The sequence below is a fragment of the Ammospiza caudacuta genome, chromosome 1, assembly GCF_027887145.1.
Source record: "Ammospiza caudacuta isolate bAmmCau1 chromosome 1, bAmmCau1.pri, whole genome shotgun sequence".
NCBI lineage: Eukaryota > Metazoa > Chordata > Aves > Passeriformes > Passerellidae > Ammospiza > Ammospiza caudacuta.
Window position 1 is genome coordinate 104,394,384 of NC_080593.1, and position 20,681 is coordinate 104,415,064.

The 20,681-nt window shown below is 37.9% G+C and overlaps 1 protein-coding gene across 1 annotated transcript in view; it reads left to right on the forward strand.

The window, feature by feature from the left end:
- Nucleotides 1-20,681, forward strand: part of LAMA1 (laminin subunit alpha 1) — a 79,511-nt gene that overhangs the window by 24,023 nt on the left and 34,807 nt on the right. Inside the window, exons 12-31 of the mRNA XM_058805348.1 lie at nucleotides 1,488-1,589; nucleotides 2,305-2,516; nucleotides 3,667-3,778; nucleotides 4,692-4,802; nucleotides 5,558-5,685; nucleotides 6,277-6,363; nucleotides 6,613-6,824; nucleotides 7,316-7,422; nucleotides 8,366-8,546; nucleotides 9,812-9,948; nucleotides 12,546-12,782; nucleotides 13,893-14,036; nucleotides 14,384-14,563; nucleotides 15,158-15,343; nucleotides 15,454-15,581; nucleotides 16,604-16,724; nucleotides 16,953-17,090; nucleotides 18,792-18,913; nucleotides 19,822-19,908; nucleotides 20,153-20,346. Of these exons, the coding sequence (XP_058661331.1) occupies nucleotides 1,488-1,589; nucleotides 2,305-2,516; nucleotides 3,667-3,778; nucleotides 4,692-4,802; nucleotides 5,558-5,685; nucleotides 6,277-6,363; nucleotides 6,613-6,824; nucleotides 7,316-7,422; nucleotides 8,366-8,546; nucleotides 9,812-9,948; nucleotides 12,546-12,782; nucleotides 13,893-14,036; nucleotides 14,384-14,563; nucleotides 15,158-15,343; nucleotides 15,454-15,581; nucleotides 16,604-16,724; nucleotides 16,953-17,090; nucleotides 18,792-18,913; nucleotides 19,822-19,908; nucleotides 20,153-20,346 (2,926 nt within the window). The remainder of the gene's footprint in view (nucleotides 1-1,487; nucleotides 1,590-2,304; nucleotides 2,517-3,666; nucleotides 3,779-4,691; nucleotides 4,803-5,557; nucleotides 5,686-6,276; nucleotides 6,364-6,612; nucleotides 6,825-7,315; nucleotides 7,423-8,365; nucleotides 8,547-9,811; nucleotides 9,949-12,545; nucleotides 12,783-13,892; nucleotides 14,037-14,383; nucleotides 14,564-15,157; nucleotides 15,344-15,453; nucleotides 15,582-16,603; nucleotides 16,725-16,952; nucleotides 17,091-18,791; nucleotides 18,914-19,821; nucleotides 19,909-20,152; nucleotides 20,347-20,681) is intronic.

Consider the following 20,681-nt stretch of genomic DNA (forward strand, 5'->3'; position numbering starts at 1 on the left):
CATTAAAGCTTGCATTCAGTATTACCAAACTTCTCACTGTATCTCTGCTTTTTAAATGAGGATGTTCCTGTGCAGACATTCCCAGTACTCTCTTTTTGCACTTTGAGTTCATTCATCTCTTCACTTCCTTTCCTTCCTATCCTTGACACAATATAATATCTCTTGACCTTTACTGATTTAGATGCTCACATTGCCCATGCACTTGATTCCTATCCCAAAACTTATACCCTAATATCCCGTCATAGTGGAACAGATGGAACCATTAAAATCTCTTGCCTGCTTCTTATCCATCTTCTGTTTTCAAATAACTAGTGTTTAATTTTTTCCTTGTTTACTAGCTAAAGCTCTGGGTCTCCTGGTTTTTGCCGCAGAATCATAGAATATTTGAGGTTGGAAGGGACCTCTGGGGGGTCATCTTGCTCAAACTCTGTACTCAAGCAAGGACACCTAGAACAGATTAACCAGTACCATAATCAAAGAGCTGCTTCTGAGTATCTCCAACGATGGCATCTCCACAACCTCTCTGAGCAACCTGTGCCACTGCTTGGGCACCTTCACAATAAATGTTTCCTGATGTTCAGCAGGAACCTCCTGTATTTCAGGTTGTGGTCATTGCCTCTTTCCCTGGCACTGTGCGCCACTGAAAAGAGCCAAGCTCCATCTTCTTTGCACCCTCTCTTAAGGAGTTTGTATATATAGATAAGATCTCTCTGAGCCCTTTGTAGGTGGGGCAGTCCTGCTACTCTTGGTCTTTCCTCGTATGAAAGATACTTCAGGCTCTTGATCATTTAGTGGCCCTTTGCTGGACTCTTTCCAGTATGTCCACCTCTCTCTAGCACTGGGGGGCCCAGAACTGGAGTCAGAGCTCCAGCTGTGGCGTCACCAGTGGTGAGCAGAGGAGATCCTTGCAGCCTTACCTGTAATTATTTTCAGTCCACTCTCTCTGCCTGTGCAGCTGTGTTTATTATTAGTATAGTGACACAATAAATGAAAACAAGTGTAAGAAGTGTAACATTAAGGAGTAGATTTTGCACAGGACTACACTCACTCAAATTCTGATTTCTTATTCATTTAATATAGATCTAACTGTTTGTTAACTTACTTTGTAGTAGTCAGCAGCAGATGTGGGGCTAAGGACCCTGAAAAGTGGTGCATGGAATGTGAAAAACTCCCACATGCTGTGCCCCTTGGCTAGGATGATAGTGTACACCTCAGCTGTCTGATCAGCGTCCTGTTAGTGTTTCACTGAATGAGGGCACTTATCTCAATCACCTGTAGAGCCTTGAGCTAGCTCTCACCACCTGCACAGCAACAAGCCGGCTCTTGTCCCCGTGCTGACACTCATGGCATGTTAAACTTTTTCTGCGAAGTGGTGTTTGTAATCCCACAATTGTCTTATAATTTGGACATTGTACTGACCCATGTAATTTGTGTTAGCTGGAGGTGGAGGTTGTCTGTTGTTAAGACTTTGCTTTTTGTTATTTCAGCTCACAGCTTTTAGTGGAGACTTAAAGTATACAGTATCTTACGACATTCCAATGGAAAGTGTGGACAGTGATATAGTGTCTAGTGTGGATGTCATCATTCAGGTGGGGTTTTTTTTCAGCTTGTTACTCTTCAGATGTTATTAAGAATCTATGAAGGGCTTAAAAAATAAAATAATATTCCTATACTAGTAGTTTTGCCAGTTTCAAGTCCCTAAATGTCACTATCAAAATTTTATTACTACTCATTTCTCTGATTATCTAATCCATACCATACTCATTTTAAATGTTAAATACCTAGAATTTAATCTGTGTGTATATGGGTGAGTTGCTTATTACCAAATGTACAAAGCTGTGTTTACAAAATAAACTGCAATAAGCTGGAAAGACTTATGCCTATGAAAGAGGTGAGTGTTCTTGCTGATTGCTTACTTTTCTAGATTTATATTGCAGTTAAAAAGTAAGGCTCTATAATGAATCCAGGCATCTCCAAAACCATAATTTTTTATATGTACTTAGCAATAGAACAAAGGAAAAAGGAAATTCTGTTTTATAGAGGTATTCGATTTTTGCAATTTAGTTTATTCTTTTAAATTCTTTTAAAAAGAATTCTGAAGTCTCTGAACCGAGAGAGAATGGGATTGTGGTCCTGAAGCCACAGAAAATGTTGACCTTTTACTTACTTTTTCCTAATGCAAGGAATTTATTTTGATTGCCTCTTCTCTGTGTTACATGGATGTGTATTTGACACTAAATGTTACTGCTTAATAAAATTTTCATGTGAATAAGGAAAATATTTTCTCTTGTCCTTCAATTTCAGGGTAACGGGCAGATTCTGAGTACAAGAGCAGCAGGCTTGTCATTACAGCCATATGAGGAGTATTCTAATTCAGTGAGACTTGTAGCAGACAATTTCATAGAGTTTAATACAAAAAAGGCAATAGACCGAGAAATGCTGATGACTGTTCTGGCAAATGTGACCCATCTTTTGATCAGAGCCAACTACAACATTGCCAAAAAAGCTGTGTACAGGTAAGTGAGGTAAAATATTCAAGTTAATGTATATACTTCTATTATTTTTCTGTATATGAATCATGATTCTTAGTGGCAGTATTCCTGAAGTTTTATATTAATAGTTTCTAGAAAAAATGTTGTTTATTGAATTTTCTTAAGACCAGTTTTTGTCCCCAAGTCATATAGAGTGTGTGGTAAGGGACATTTGATTTTAAAGATATCTGATAGCAATGTTGTCTTGTGCTTTAAAGTAGTAGTGCATAAAAGCCTTATTACAATGGCTCCTTTTTAGGGGGAAATGCCTCCAGAACTCCCTACAGTATGCTTATTTGGGTATGTGGCAAGTTAATCCATCACTGACTATTGAAAAACTATCAATAAAGATATTGATTGTAATTTCTTTTGATGCTTGTTTGTGGATATTACTGAGACTCATCTCTAAAGGAGTTCTTAATAGGAAAATTAGGCTGCAATGGATTAGCTGATCATTCTACAGTCTCAAAGCAGCATTGGTACTATCTGTGTGAGACCTTAGAGATCTTCGTTTCACCTCTTCTCCAAGATACAGGAATAAAGTTGTATTGCTCTCAAGGGAATCAGCTTCATCATTTACTTAATTTCCTTACACTCACTGACAACCTTTCTTCCTCATTCCCTAATTAGAGCATGGTACTAAAAACACTAAAGTTATGGATTCAAATCCCCATATGAGCCATTTATTTAAGAGCTGGATTTTGATGGTCCCTTTCAACTCAAAATATTCTGTGAATATTCTGTCATTTGGTAGCATTTTGTGTCAATAACATAGGAATTGATACCAAATTTGCTTTGTGCACCCACACCACTCTGGTGAAATGTATGTTCATTTAGGGATAGTGTTTGTCTTTATGGGATATTTGTAAAGATTTCTTACAAAAATGTGTAAGACAACCTCCTGTGGCTGAGGAGGTTGTCTCTTCCAGTAACAATAATGATAACAGGAGACATCTGGAAATGCTGTGATAAGAATATGATCACAGACTTCTTGGAAAAGAGATCTGTGCCTGTTCCTCAGTTGTCCCTGCCAGGGAGCAGTGCTCAGTAGAGTTACCTCCCCAGAAGGAAACTGTCCTGCTGAAGATCAAGTCTGGGGAAACAAATGTTGTGATATTTTCCTGCTTAACCCTAGGCTGGACTCTGTGACCCTGGATACTGCAAGTGCAAATGTTATAGATCTCTCTTCAGCTCCAGATGTGGAATTCTGTGAATGTCCTCAGGGTTACACAGGATTATCCTGCGAGGTAACTTCTTACAGTGTTTTGTGTATGCAAAATTATCTGCTATTGTAAAGGATCTAGGTTTAAAGGCAGGCTGCCTTTAGTTAAACTGCCATTAAAGTGTATGTTCTGTGGTGAATTGCTGCCTACTATACTTTATGCAATCCCGAAGGTCTTTTCTTTCAGCTACTCTAAACAGGATTTTAAACTTATTGCTTGAATTCTTTTTCATGGCACTAAAATATGATTATGTGCTTCAGAATAACAGTCTTTCAGAGGGAGCAGCTGTTAAAGCTCTGTGAAGCAATTTTGAGCTTACCTTACTCATTAATAGCACCTTTTCTGGAGCTGGATCATGTTCAGTTTATTCCTATTACGTGCCATTAAGTTTATGGAGGCAATGAGGAACCTTAGCAGGGAGGAACGCTAGCTTTTGGAAGAGCCCACAAGGGTGAAATGCATTGTGCAAGGTGGTGTCTTGTGTATCTCTAAATAGAAGATTTAGAGAGGCACAGTCCTATTGCAGAATAGCAGGAATTATTTTGACAAATAATTTCAGTATGACAATACTGAAATTGTGCTGTAGCATTGTTAATGATTCTGCAGAGGTGGTAGAATATCTTTTGTATTGTCCCATAATAATAAAAGGAATTTCACATATTAAACCACACAAAAGTTAACTTTCATGCCTCCAGGGAACAAAGGGATGAATCAAAGTTTTATGGAGCTAATTCTTATCCCCTTTATCCAGTGCAAGTAAAAAACAACCACTTGAAAAGAGCTACAGAGACATCAACAGGGTTGAAAGAGCGTTCAGTTACCACAGTGTGAAAGGGTTGGATGGTGGGTGGTCGGAAGTGCACTCTCTGAAAAAGTTTTGATGTGTATTTTCAGCACACATAATGCTACTGCTTTTTCTCCCTTCATTCCTTTTCAGTCCTGTCTGCCTGGGTACTACCGTGTGGATGGAATACTCTTTGGGGGCATTTGTCAGCCCTGCAAGTGCAATGGGCATGCAACTGAGTGTGACATTCACGGTGTTTGCTTTGTAAGTCATCCTGCAAAGTTCTGTGTTTTAAGCATCTATTTGGGAGTTAAGAGAGCATTTTGACTGTGGGAGACAAGTTTACAGTGAGCATAATTTCAAGCTGTGGGTACCAAGTGTTTATTTTTGTTGGTTTTCATTGTTTAGTTCAGAGTATGTTTCAAGACTCCATTATTGTGTTTTCCAATAAACAATTTGTTTCAGTTTATCATTTCAAGTGGGGCATAGTCAGAACTAATACAAAAATGTCATCATATACTGGCTGATAAAAATCTTGATTTTGCTTGCTGCAGGTTCCTGAAAAGAATCAATTTAAGCGGTGAATATCTGTTTTCAGATATATGTGCATCTTCCATGACTAACAACAGTGGAAATTGCACATTACCTTGTGAAGAGAAAATTTATCTCTCAGATCTGTTCTGAAAATTAAAGGTTACTGGAGTAAAATGGCTAAACACCAGTAAAAACTATATAAGTTTGTTACTGCAAATGTGTGCAATATGTGAAATACATTTAAGTATGTGTATAAGTAATGTGGCTGGTTTCATAAAGTATATTCTAAAATGTAGGAAAAACCGATCAGGATTGTCATAACTCAGAAAAAAAAATCACTTATTTTCAGAGTTCTAGGCAGTTCTTCATGGCTTGAAGAATGGCTTCCTTGGATGTCATGCTGCATGCAGACTGGTGTAGAAGTCCCTCAGGGGCCGAAAAGCCATCAAGAGAAAATACAAAAAGATTTTTTCCATGTCTCACAGGCTTGTCAACACAACACAACAGGACCTTTCTGTGATCAGTGCTTGCCTGGCTTCTATGGAAATCCATCCCAAGGAACATCTGAGGACTGCCGGCCCTGTGCATGTCCTCTGAGTTCTGCTGCAAACAAGTAAGCTCCTTATGCAAGACTGTCTTTTGGATCTTCAGCAAAAACAGAAAGTGAGAAAAAGAAAAATATCCTGACATCTGAAGGAGAAAGAAAAGGAATTTTTTTTCTTCATCTTTGTTTGCGTATATCTCATAGAAGCATTATTTTTCGAGGCAGTCTATATAGACTAGGCTAAGACAGGCTGAGTGAACTGGTATGATTTGGCATGGTGGATGAAAGTAATAATTCAACCTATCCTTGAACTTTGCATCATGGGTATCTTCCTTGTTTTTTCAGAAAACAGTAGAAGGACAGAAGTGTTGTATCTGAACAAAAGGAACTCAGTACAGCAATATACTACTTTGCTAGAATGAGAGCCTAGTTTTTAGGAAGTTTTAAAATCTTGCTTTTAAAGTACAAAAAACCCAAGAGTTCTTTAAAATTATATGTTTATTATTTTGACACATTGTAATGTTAAAAGCATTGATAAACTAGGAAAAATGGCAATTGTGTGCTTATATAGTTAGGTGCAAGGAAGGGTGGGTATTGAATGTTTGCAGAAGTCTTGTGATTCTGTGCATTGATGCCAACTGACATAAATATTGTTAATAGTTTCAGTCCCACTTGCCAGCTGAGTGAAGAAGGTGGAATTGTCTGTGACAAATGTCTTCCAGGCTATACTGGTTCTCAGTGTGAAAGGTATGTACCATAATTTTGGGTGAAACATCCATATCATTGCCATCACTAAGTGTTCATCATCCTATCTTCCTTGTATTGTTCATACCACATGTACAGAACATTGCTAATAACATTTTCCTTCTTATTTAGTCTTTCATTGTAATACAGAGACACTTTAGATTAAAATTTAACAGGAAAAACTCCCTTCAGTGAGGAGAGTGTATGACGTGACCACACTCCAGCTGACAAAGTTTTTAAATTCTGATGCAGGTGTGCTAATGGTTACTATGGGAATCCTCTTATGGCTGGACAGTCGTGTGCTCCTTGTGAATGCAATGGCAATGTGAACCCTCAAGAAGAGGGCCACTGTGATCCCTTCACAGGACAGTGCCTGAAATGTCTGGGGAACACAGCAGGTCACCACTGTGAAAAGTGTGCTGATGGGTACTATGGGGATGCGGTGATTGACAAAAACTGTCGTGGTAAGTTGTTATTTTTATTACTCTCAACATTTAAAGAACACAAAAATGGATTTCCTGTGTAAAATGGAAGGGGATGTGCACCTTTGCTGAAAGAGTTAACCTTCAAGTTGTGAGTGGGCAAGTGCAGGTTGAAAACTCTGGGATTGGGTTAGGCTGAGGGAGGGTAATGTATTATTTTAAGGTTTTATATTTGGTATCCCTGGAACTTATTGGTTTGCTTAACACTGTCCCTCCAGTGACATGCTTGATACATTTCCTACTTCTTAATGTCACATATAGGGCTAGAAGAAAAATCTTTTCAAATACAGCTATTCAGAGGTGTTTTGTTTTTTAGTCCAGATTCACAGGCATTTCTGTGGTATATTAGCATCTGTGGGATATAAATAGATGAAACACATCATATACCAGTTTTTTAATTCTGTATAATAATGAATGCCTATAGATACACATGACTAATTTTTAAATTTGGTTTCTTTTTGTCTGAACACAAGCCTGTGCCTGCCACGTGAATGGTTCCCTTTCAAGTACTTGTCACCATGAGACAGGTGTCTGCTCCTGCAAATCAAATGTAATTGGAGAAAGATGTGATAAATGCTTGGTAAGCAGATACATTGCCTTTTGCTAATGTATAGATTTTCTTGCTTTCCTCTTTATCTATAGATTGTGATTTGAACAGATACAGAGAATAGCGGCAAATAGGTTTGGGGGAGAAGGGCCTATGGAGTGGACACCAAAGTTTTTGTGAAAGTTGCTCTGCATGTGCTCCTTGCACATGTGAAGCTGTGTAATTGACTCAGCACCCTCCTGCGTAGGGCTGTTCAGGCTGGTGCTGACAGTGTGCAGTGAAAAACCAAACCAAACACTGTTAACAAACCTGAAGGGATCTTAGAGCTGTGCTTCTGTGAAATGAAGTCTGAGTAGGGAATACCTGAAGAAATGTGGTTGGTGATAACACATACATCATGGCAGAATGCCAGCAAGGGATTCAGCTGAAAGGCAGGCCTGTTATAGCAACGTGCAGATATTCACTGGTGATACAAACCAGCAGTTTCCAGTCTGTGCTAAGTGTAGAACTACAACAGAGACCAGAGCAGGAAATCTCTGCCCAGTTACTGCCTTCTGTGCCAGCCCAGCTGAATGACTTTGAGCACACATGTACCCTGGGTCAGTGACCTGCCCTGTTTTAGGCATTCATTCACAGTCACAGGTGTCTGTGCTTGATCAGCACAGCCCACCCTCACCTCATGCAAGTCTTTAAATTAAATAACATCAGGCTTCAAAACATAGTGTCTTGCTTGTGAGATTAAGGACCATGAGAGCATTTCAGGGTTGAGTTTTTCACTCCAGAGCATATTGCTACATAGCTGGCAACAGTGAAGACATAATGCCGGGGAGTCTTTCCACAGCAGTCACACAGTGCTGGCCAAGATTCATGCAGGTCAGATATCATGGGGAGTAAACAAGAGAAAACAAGAGTGTATATTGTAGCATTTTCAAAAATTTATTAAACAGTACAAATCTATTTATTTCTTCTCCAACAGAATGGGTATTATGGGCTGCTTACTGGGCTTGGCTGTGTTCCCTGCAACTGCAGTCAGTTTGGCTCGGTGTCTGAGGACTGCAGTGATCAGGGGCAGTGTCACTGTATGCCAGGAGTGGCTGGAGAGAAGTGTGATCGCTGTGCTCATGGCTTTTACGCATTCCAGGATGGTGGCTGCACACGTAAGCTCTAATCCACGACCCTCCCAGAGTTTGTCTGGAATTTCTTTCAGCAATATATTGTATGTTGAACTCTGGCAAAGGTCACTTGTTGTGATGACGATACAGAAGAATCTGTAGGAAGGTCTATTAATACTTTGATTAAGCCAGGGAACAAAACGTTTCTTTGCTTACTTTGTGGCTCCTTGTAAAAGGTGGTGACTATGAAATAACTCATAAAGGGTGCATGAGAGAAATATTATATCCTCAATGGCTCCTTTGTCTCTTTATTACAAAACCCTTCAATCCTTCAAAGAGAATGAAACCTTTTTTTCTGCAGTTGGGAAAGCGAAGATCTACACCTAAAGATTTTTACTTTATTTTTCTTTCATTTAAATCTTAAATATGTGTTTCATACTTTGATATGAAGTCATTGGCTCTGTTTTCCCATCATCACCTGGATGTATGCAATTTTTAGTCATGATAAGGAAGAAATTGTTCATCTAAAATGAGAATATGCCATTAAAACCCAATTTTTCATGTTAATAAGATGCCCTTTTCAATACTGTACAGCTAAAGGAATGCCTGCCTTTTCTCCAGCCAGACAAAACCACATTTTAATGCCTCAAACAGTGCATTAAAATGAAATATGCAATGAGATTGTAATAAGATTGTTTTGAAATTAATATTCTTTTTTTATACTAAGAATCAAAGATCTCTTGGATACCTTTAACCATTTCATTATTGGAAAATACTTAAATGTTACCAAAGAGATTAATAAAATCACTTAACTGAAATTCTTCTTTTCAACTGGAATAGTATTTTGTTTCTTAAATAGCCAAGTGCATCCTGCAGTAGTTAGTTATTATAAAAATAGTTATCCATCCCAATTATTCAATTATTGAGCATTAATCCTTGAGAACCTGCTTGAGAACATTAGCTTATCTCCTGATGAGTTTTGTGTCCTCTGTCATAGAAATGTTTCCCTACAAATATACTCTACTCCAAAAGTAACTTTATTTGATGGTGTTGATCCCCCTGTGAAAGTGCTGCTCTGCTTTTTGAAACCCCAAATAGGCTAAGTCAATAAGCAATAATGGGCTTCCAGTAGAAAGATGAAATGTCACTGTGGTCATGATTTGTTTCTCAGTGATTAGGGATGGCAAGAAGTTGCTAGTGGAACAGACAAAGGTACTCCATAAGAAAAGTAAGACTATTGGCAGTCTTGGAATTTCTTCTCTGTAGTAAAGTGTGGATAAAGTTACCATTTGGTCCTGTTTCTCTTGCAGCCTGTGACTGTGCCCATACTCAGGACAACTGTAATGCTGATTCTGGACAATGCATTTGTCCCCCTCACACTCAGGGACAGAAGTGTGAACTCTGCAAAGAAAATTTCTGGGGACTCTCTCCTAAACTTGGTTGCAAGGTATGGTAGGCTGGGTGAAAAGCCATGGCTGTTAAAAACAATTTGCTTTATACAAATGTCAGAAGTGGACTCTTTTTCTGAGAACCATGATCTTTATTCTGTCTCAAAGTTAATGCAATATGCTCACATTAAAACAAAAAACACTAAAACAACTGTTGGCACAATGTTTATTGAGCAATCTTCTAAGAGGGCTGTCTTTGAAAGTACCATCAGAGTGCTTATTCTGGATAGGTGTATAGCTCACATTGAAATTGTGATGTGTGTATTCTATGTATTCTAACATTTAGGTGTTTAAGTGGTGGTACAAACCAGATTTGCAGCAGCAAGGGGCAACTGGGAACATAGTTTCTGTACCAATCAGTAAGTGATAATATTGTGGATTTAAGAACATTGGAAGTGTCTTGAAAGTTACTGCAGGCATTTTTTCTGAAAATTTAAAATTTCTATAGTATAATGTAGTTAATGTTTCATGGATGGAACATTGGTAGCTCCCATTATCTCAGCTTAATGCTTATGATTAAGCAATAAAATGCCAAGTCAGTGAAGATCCAAGGAACAGCATCCATTTATGCCTTTAGGTTTATGCAGTAAATTCTTGTCAGGTATGGCATTGGTCCAAACATTTTATCAATGTTGAGATTTTAAGAAGCCTCAATTACATGAATGTAATTGGGTAACTTCAGTGGAGAAACCACAAATACAATCAACTTGACAAAGTCTGTCATTGCATGCAGTAAGTATTTAAGTGTCAGCCAAATTGGTATCCTTTTTCTCTCTTTAATTTTTTAGAGTAAGGATGATAAAGTAGTCCTAATAAGTCTTCAGAGTTAACCATCTTAGTGATTTATAGTAACATAGTTGGCAACTGGTCTTTAAACCATGGCTTTGTTAGCTGTCAGCTTACTGTCATTCTTACCTAAGGTACTGCAAGTACAATGTGCTGGTCCTTCTGCATTTCCTTTGATGTGTTCATTTCATAGGGTGATTCCACAGCACTTGCCAATCATCAGGGGCAATTTAATATGCAGTTACTCAGTTTTTCTAGGTTATTTATCATTCCTTTTTTTTGCAACATCACAGTAATGAATGTGAAATATTATAAAGTATTTTAGATTCCTTCTTGATGCAACAAACAGTAACATGATCTCCAGATAATAGTCCCAACAGAGGGATATACCCTATGCTGAATAGTCAGATGTGGTAGTTTAAGATGAGGAGCAATGTTTTCTGGCAAATCCGGGAGAGACTCTTTGTGTGACCTCTACATGGATGAAATGGGGGAGATGCTGAGAAGCCCAGACTGTCTGGTTTTTCAACACGAAATGCATATGTGGTTACTTCATCTGGCTCTGTTTCTAGAGGTTTTCTTGATATTTAGTATCCATTTCTGGATGTAGTAGTGTAGCAGAGCTGTAGTCTTGTTTAGATTACAGTGCATTGTACCTTAGAGTCTTTATTTATCTTTATCACAAGTAGCTAGAGATTGAATACATGTAAATTATTACTATCCTAGAGTTTGATGTTCAGAGCTGTGGACCTTTACTGATACCTGAGAGCCAAAGTTGTCAACCCGTGTGACCATAAAGTGTATTAAACTAGGCATTATAGTACCCAATGCTAGAGTAAAAACTGCTTAATACAAAGAGTGCCGTGGGTAACCAGCAAAATTGTGAAGAATGCAGAAGGATAGACAGTAATTCTTCTGGAACTTGTGGGTCTTGGCATGCAGGACTTGGCAAGGTAAAGGCTTTTCATCTCAAAGAGAGCTGATGAGCAAAATAACTCACTGAAAATGCTCAGTAGATGGTGATAGATGGAATGTACTTTTTGCCTGTTCCGTTAGAAATAACCACAGACCAAAACTGCATTTGTGAAGTAACCACAGATAAGAAATTAAGAGTGAAGGCTAATCCAGACTGCTTCATAAAAGAATGACAAATAAAGTACACCCACTTTGCATGTTTGTAATACAAGTTTCATATTACTGATTGCATAATGAAGGATGCACTCTGTCAGGAAACAGTTTTCCTTTGGTACTGAGCTGCACTGCATGTTGAGCTTCCCACCTTTGGGATGCAATGAGATTCTTGGTTCTTCATCAAATAGTACAAGTAGCTTGAGCATGATGCAGAAGCTATTAATACCTCTTGAAATCTTAGCAGCATGTTAGTTTTAAGATTTTCCTTTCATTCAGCATTTATAAAATGATGATACAGATTTCTTTCATTCAGCATTTATACAACATTAGTTAATTTACTTGCTGTACTCAATTACTGGTATTGTAAATTAAGTATTTTGGATATATTTTTGTTTTCTGGAACAGATTCCTTCAACTCCTTTGGTTCCCAATCCATATTTGGGAGCCAACAAAGCTTCTAACTTTTTGCCATCCACTGTTTACTGGAGATGCAGTTCTTTGCTAAAAAGCAAACCAACTTCATTTCTGTGTGGAATTTCTTCCCTTTTGTTATTGTACAGTATTTGTTGGCAAACATTGAGTTTTAAGGGTCATTTTAAAATTTATTGTGCTGTTTCACTTGTAAAAATTTTTTTTTTAAAGATTTGCTATTTATGAATCTTTCTTCTCTTCTGCTAAGGCTTGCAACTGTAGCGGCGCTGGTTCAGCCAGTCTCCAGTGCGATGTGTTGACAGGCCAATGCCAGTGCAAAACTGAATTTGGAGGGCGAGACTGTTCCAGGTGTGCCTTGGGCTACAGGGACTACCCAGACTGTGTTGCCTGTGACTGTGATTTGAGTGGAACCAAAGCAGAGACCTGTAATGGCCCCGAAAGAGTTTGTGGTTGTGAAGAAGAAACTGGTGTCTGCACTTGCAAGGTACTGAATCATTCTGCCCCTTCTAGGAAAGCATTAGTACTTTCTAGACATTGATTGCATTGAAGTCAGGGAAGATACAGGGCTGAAAGGACTTCAAAAGGCAATCTCCATCATTTATGAGTACACCTAGATCATTGCTAAAGAATTTCCTGTGACAGATCTTACTATCAATCAGGAAAAATTCAAAACCATTGAAGTTTTTCTGTTTGTACACGTTTGGTTTTATTAGGTTGGGGAACAACACATTAGTTCAGATGATGCAGCCTGCTTTTTTAAAAATTCAAATTATAATGATAGGAGGAAACAAATAAATACTAAATGGAGAATCTCAGTGTTTTTTGAAATACGTTTGTGTTGCGAGTTTGAATTAATTTCCTGTGCTGGAACCAAAGACAATGCTTAAGAGTAACTCAGATATATTGGTAATAGTGAGTTCTGATATTCTTGTATATAGGGAAGGAAACATTAAAAACACAGATAGTATGGATATTTTTGAAAAGATGGGAATAATTTCTTGAGAAACTGAGTGATAGAAAACTTATTTCAAGACAACAAATTTATTCCTTCATAGGTGTCTGTCCAGTCTCTGGTTAAAGGTACCAGTGGGCATTGACTGTAGTTTTGGGTGTTTCTTGAGGTTCAGCTCACCAATTGGGAACTGAATGCAAAAAGAGACACTTGGGAATAGATCTCTTGATTCCTATTCATACTGAGCAGTTTATTTGGCTTTTAGAGCTCATTTTCCAGATGCAGGATTGGGAGGAAATTCTGTCTTGCGTTGAAATACATAGCTGCTAATTTTTGATAGACAGTCAAATATATGAGCTTAGCTTAAATGTTCTGTGGTTGTTTGAGGGGAGTTTTGTGTGTGTGGTTTTTGGTTTTTTTGGGGATTTTTTTGTTTTTTCTTTTTTTAAGAAGGAAAGCAAAACAGTATTGGAAAATAATGAAAAAAGTAATGTACTGCATGGTAAAACAGATTGCATACAGTAATTGATATTCTGCTATGTAGCAATTAGTTTTTCTTCAAAAAAATAATAATCTTTCATTTAGGTAGTGAAGTATTATGAGTGTACTATTACTTTTTTTTTTTTTTTTAATATCCTTCAGGAAAATGTTTTTGGTCTACAATGCAGTGAGTGTAAACCTGGAACTTTTGGTCTGTCTGCTAACAATGCACTAGGATGTACTCCATGTTTCTGTTTTGGGATGTCCACATCTTGTTCAGAACTAGAAGACCATGTGAGAATTCCTGTAAGTAAAGCAATATAACCACACAGAGACAATTTGTTGTTATCCTCATGTTAGGTATCATGCTGGTGTGCACATTTAATGGACTGGGCTGAGTGTCCTGACTGGCTTATGGGGCCGGTGGCACAGGTCAGAACAGAAATGAAAGCAAGTGGTAAATGATCATACTCTTATTTCTGGAACCTTGTGTCTCTCTCTTCACTTCTTAAAAAAGTAAATATCAAGTGTGTTTTCCAGTTTTTTGGGTTGGACATTTATTACTCTTAAGATAGATTATTGACTGTTTCAAAGCAGCTAAAATTGTTAACAGGATATTTTGTTGAATGAATCTTTTGCTCTTTGTGTTGCAGATAACATTAACTCCAGATCAGGCTATTCTGCATGTAGTAGCTCAAAGTAACCTGACTGGAACAGTGGAAGGAGTATTTTCACAATTTCCTGATGTTTTATTGGATGCTGCCATAGTCAGAAAATACTTAAATACAGAAACATTTTACTGGAAGTTGCCAGAGCAGTTTCAGGGAGACCAGGTAAGAGCATTACATAATTGGAATGCTTTGTAGATAACCTTGTTGTCTGATAGACACTCCTTTACTTTAGAATAGTAACTTTATCTTCATAACGTATTTCTATGTTAGTTCTATTCTTGTAGGTCATGATATTGTAATTATTCAGTGATAGAACTCTCATACAGCAAGCACAAATAATATGTTTACATTACCCTTTCCTAACAAGATTTTTCTTGACCCTATAAATTGGTGACACTCATATTTAATTACTTCACAGATTCTGTGTGGGGGAAACAGGGATATATTTGTTGTCATTTTAGAAACATAAAAAAAAAATTAACTTTGATGCTAGAATCAGTATATTTATCATGGAATTTTCTGTTGTTTAAGATTTGAATGTAAATTGGGCACACACCTTGAGAGGGTCTAGTTAAAGAAACTAAGACTGCTTTTTAGAAATATATATTTAACCTTGGTGGAAAAGCCACTGAGTTTAAGTCAATTTTCATGTTTTATTGACTGGCAGTTTTCCAGTCTACAGGTGATTTTAAGATATTTTCAACTTGTAGCTCAGACCGTAGAATAAATAATAGTTATAATTTTTAATCCAAACAGCTCATGGCCTACGGAGGGAAGCTGAGATATACTGTTGCCTTTTATGCTTTGGATGGCTTTGGAACCTCAAATTTTGAGCCACAGATTCTAATGAAAGGAGGTCACACCAGTAAGTTGGTCATCTATGTCGACATCCCTTCTCCAGAAAATGGAGTGAGAACAGACAAGGAAGTAGAAATGAAGGAGGTAAGCCAAAACACAGCAGGAACACAGCATTACCTTGAAGTAAACATGAATGTTCCTGGTTTTAATAATAAATAAATAATAATAATAATAAATGTGGTGTCTTTCCCTAGGATTCTTGGAAGTATTTTAACTCTGTGTCTGACGAGCCTGTCTTACGTTCTGACTTCATGTTTGTGCTCAGCAATGTTGAATACATCCTTATCAAGGCAGCTTATGGCCAAGGATTACAGCAAAGCAGGTAAAGCAACCTCTGACTGCATTTATTTATTGTACTGCATTTACTGTGATTTAATTTACAAATAGCCCCAACTGAGCTATACAATAAAGACTTACCTCAGAGAAATTTACAATTTCCTATTTATGACTTCTGCTCTTCCTCTGACAAAAAAAATCATGACTTTTTATTGCAGCAAAATCCCTCTTGAATTATCTTTTATGAAACACTAAATGACTCTGCTGCTTACTTTGATAGCAAAACACACAAAGGAGAACAGGCTGATGCACTGTTCTGCAGGACTGATGATATAGTTAAATAATTTATATTTTCTAAAATATTCCTTTTCCATCTAATATTTATGGACGTTGAATTTTCTGTTTCTTTTACCAGTTGAAGCACAGGGTCCGCAGAGTTTTTGGGTTTGCATCGATCTAGGTGTCTCCTGTAGCTTGAAAAACTCTGGGCAGTGGTAATAAAATAGTCCTAGCTCAGAATAGTAGCATGTTATTACCATTTTGTCCAGAACTGTTACTAATGAGAGGGAGGGGATGGGATATTATCCTTTTATCTGTCAATCTGGAAACAAACAAGACAAGCAAAGATACATCCAATGAAAACCCAATGTCTCTATGTCTTCACAGCTCTGAAGAAGTCTGATTCCACCTCCAGATTTTGTGCTATTTTTGATTCACATGCCCTCCATTATCTTTTTGTTAGCTCTTTCCAAAATTGTGGCACAGGACAAATGTATTTGTCTAATATTTCTGAGGAAGTATTACATACTCTTGCATGGTGGGTTTGGGAAGTCTTTGAGATCAAGAGGGGAGGCATCAGCCGTTATTACTTTTAATAATTTCTTGTGTTTGGTTGCACATTCTTAAATGCCATAAACAAGTAAAAAATCTTCAGGTTTTGAGATGTTTGCATGGGAAATTATGGAAGATTATGTATTGTAGCCCTGCCCTTAAAGCCTGAAAATGTTTTTGGATCTTGTTTTCATACTTCTTAAGATGTTCACACTCTCTTCTGCATATATCTTGTAGAATTGCAAATATCTCAATGGAAATTGCAGTCAGGTTTGAAGAAATGCATCTAGGCAGACCTGCAGCTCATCTTGTCGAGCAATGTAGGTGTCCTGCTGGTTACACTGGATTGTCCTGCCAGGTACTGAACCCTTGAATCTTTTTTGTGTGTCTAATAGTGTGAAAGTAAAAAAAAAAAAAAAACGACAAAAAAACCCAATATTAAAAAAAAACCAAAAATCCCAACTTTATTGCTTTTAAAAATTGTTGTTGCTGTTAAATCCCACCTTTATTGCTTTTAAAAATTGTTGTTGCTGCTGATAGCTGTGATAATTTCTTTAAAATTTTACTTTACTCCCCTTACAACTAGAGCTGTGCTCCAGGATACTACAGGGGGAAGCATACAGAATTCAGTGTAAGAGAGCCTCACACTCTGATATTGCCTTGTGTGCCATGTCAGTGCAACAACCACAGTGAAACCTGTGATCCTGACACTGGGAAGTGCTTGGTATGTAGATCTTACACGTTCTTCTATTGATTTCACCTGAGGGAAATGGCAGTGACCTGTCCAAGGAGTTCTTAGGAGAAGTATACAGCTGTACTACTTGGATAAAATGTGAATTTGTTTTCCCCCAGCTCTGAAAAATGGCAAATCTGAATAGTTTCCCTTATGCTCCATTCAGTAAAATTAGCAAGATTTTGGGGCATTAACATACTCAAAATCATTAATTATTTTAATTTAAATTTTAATATTATTTCTATATTGGTTGAATTTGTCTGTTTTTCTGTGAGACTTTTTGGGCTTCTGGACAAGGTCTGCTTAGGCACACAAAAAAAAAAAAAAAAAAAAAGGATGCAGTAGGCCATTCTGCACCAGAGACTTAAATCAAAGGTAAATTCTTTCTCAGGAAGAGAATCCTCTGGGCAGCCTTAAATGAGGCTTTTTTTTAAATGCACAGAGACTACAGTATTGTAGGGATATGCCTCAGCTAAGTTGATTTGCTCACTTTTCTCATTTTATCCCAAAGGCTGCAAAGAAGGGTCACATATGACTAACACATTTCCTCTCTCTTGTGGGCTGACAGGCCATGGACAGCAAATTCTCAGCTAACCAAATAAGACATATTAAACCCATTCCCTGGCATTGCTTAGTATTTTTTTCTAATTATTTCCCCCCAGCTGCTTTATTTTTCCAGTGGTGACTGGGTTAATTCAAAGTCTACTTCTGCTGAATTAATTCTTGAAATTAGTTTTTAAGTGAGTTTCTTTAGTCCTTCAGGCTTTTCTAAGCCATTCTTTTGCTTTCAGGTTTGTACACAAGTATGTATCTCATGAGTAAGAACTAAGGTTCTCACTTTTGCGAGGCTAAGATGCATAGGTCTTTCACAGAGGTGAATATTCATCATTCTTCCTCTTAGTTTCTTGTTGAGGGTTAGCAAGTCATCTGTGTCTTGGGATTACTGCTCAGCCATTTCCAGCTGAGTGGAGAAGGCAAGAGAGTTGGTTTTCACCTGACTTCTGCTCCCATAAAATAGGAGGTTGCGTTGCTACTGTTTACCTCACCAACCAACCTAAAATACACACTAGCAGGTATATGAAATACAGAATAAGAAGAAAGAAAAGTTAAAAGAAAAAAAGAGAGGGAAAGCAGAAAAATGTTTTTGTTTACTCAGGGGACTAGTCAGTTAAATTGTTTATAAACCAATTTAGTGTTTTAATATTAACAGCACTGATTATTGATCAGTACTCTTGAAAAATAAAATGTAGTGTCTGTTAATCCTAGCTGGGGATAGTCCTCAGCATTTGCTGAAATACTGAAACAGAAAAGTGAGGTATTCTGTTTAAGTTTTCCTTTTTGTTTGTTTGTTTCTTTCTTTTGGTTAGATTTTTTGTTTTGGGTTTTTTTTTAGGATTTTTTGTTTTGTACTCTGATTTCCTGACCTGAGTTGATTAATAGTAGCAAAAATACATAGACTTTATGGAAATTTGAAAAAGAAATTAGGTCAGCCTGCATGAAGGGGCATTCACATAAGAGAAAATATGCTGGCATTCTGTTTGCATAAAAAGTTTTTTCACTCAAAGAATGCTGACCAGGGGGTCGTGACATGTAGAGATCATTGTTGGAAACTGTACACATGTATTGATAAAGTAGATAAAGTTATTCCTGCTGTTTATTGTTGTTTTAAACCATCTGAATTTTGTGTCTCAGAACTGCAGAGATAACACAGTTGGTGATTACTGCGGTGCTTGTGCCCCAGGCTACTACGGGAAGGTAACTGGATCTGCCAATGATTGCTCTCCCTGTGCTTGTCCCAGAGCCAACCCTGTCAGGTAACCAGGACTTACTAAATCCAGTGCACATTTTACCATTCCCATTTCTTGTGTTGTTTGTCCAACCTCCTACTCCTTCTGCTCCTCCTACACTATGAGAGTAGGGGTTGGTTATTATGTGTCCTTAATTTTTATACATTTGAATGCTGCCTATTTTTATTTAGTAAATGGAGCTTGCATTCTGAGCTGTACTAGTATGAAACTGAACTGAACTGTATGAAATTTTAAAATAAAAAGATTAGGTGATAGATGAGTAATTTTTTTCTCTAAGACTATAACAGACACATAGACTGTTTTACAGATAGTTGGCAAAGTTGCTGTGACATTGTTTAGTATCAAATGTGAGTCTCCTTCATTCAGAGAACACTACTTTTGTATTTACAAAGATTCAAGCCATCCCCACTCAATGCAGGAACTTTTCATGAAATCAGTCCATGGGGAAGAACAAACACTCTTTTGTCTGAAATTTATACATCTGCTTGTTTGGTAGAGGCACAGTTAACATTGTATTTTGAAAGACAAAATGCTGAACAGGCTGGTTTTTTTCAGAAGCTTAAGAAACATATTTGTTGTTTGCATTTGTATAATTGAGTCAGAATGAGAGTCTAGCAATTCTGGTGTCTTCATGCAAGTCTCAGTTAAACACATGCATTAGCCATATCATACAGCATCCATTTTACATTGTCTTACCTTTTCAAAGGAAGGTGATAATGGGCTCTAGCATGTTCTGCAGTAATGGAGCTGCATTGGGAAAGCAAACTTAACTAATTTAAAATACGAATTCAAGAGATATGCAATCAGATTAAACAGAAGGTGCTGTTGCTTACAGTATTTAACTCGTGACTGAAGGTGTTATCTGTCTTTGTATGGTCTTATATGAAGCAGGTATTTGTTTATCCTTCCCCTAGTTTTAGTCCCACTTGTGTCCTGAAAGGTGCTCATGATTACCACTGTGATGCCTGTCTCCCAGGATATGAAGGACAGTACTGTGAAAGGTGAGTTACACATGATGTTCCAATTTATTCCCAACTCCCCAGAGCAGTTTGGTTAATATGAGCCATATGTGCACTGAGATTATTCAGTGTTCATAAATAAGTGTATAAATGAGCACTCAAAGATTTGGAGAGATTTGCTAGTTACTGTTGAACTATTAATGACAACCCCAAGCTGTCAGTACATGTAACATCTGATGTCATGATGAATTCCCTGTGATGTTCAGTGTGCCATTCCTCCCTGTAGGTGCTCCCCTGGCTACTACGGTGCCCCCCAGCTCCCTGGTGGCAGCTGCCGCGTGTGCCAGTGCAATCCGGGCGGTTCCGTTCACGGGAATTGCGACAGTGCCACCGGGCAGTGCCTCTGCAAGCCGGGGGTGGCAGGACAGCTCTGCCAGGAGTGTGAGCCCAGGCACCTTCTGCTGGACGACCAGTGTGTCTGTAGGTGCTTTTTAAATTTTTCACTTTCCCAAGGGGCTCTGGTCAGCTTCAGTGGTATTTATGTGCCTGTAGTTATTCCCTGGATGAGTTTATGATGTCAGGCCCTGTTCTTTCTGTGAAGGAAAGAAACCTATTGGAATAATTACCAATATAGCCAGACGGGACGTGCCTGAGTTTGTCTGGCCCTTGCTGACTGACCAAATAGTGGCACTGTGGTGATTTCACCCCAGAGATATCTTTTGGCTGGCTGGATGCTGCAGCTGGGCACTTGGAGGCAAGTCCAGGCATGCAGCAGCTCAGGTTTACCTCTGGTGGAGAAGCTTTAAGGTGGTGAT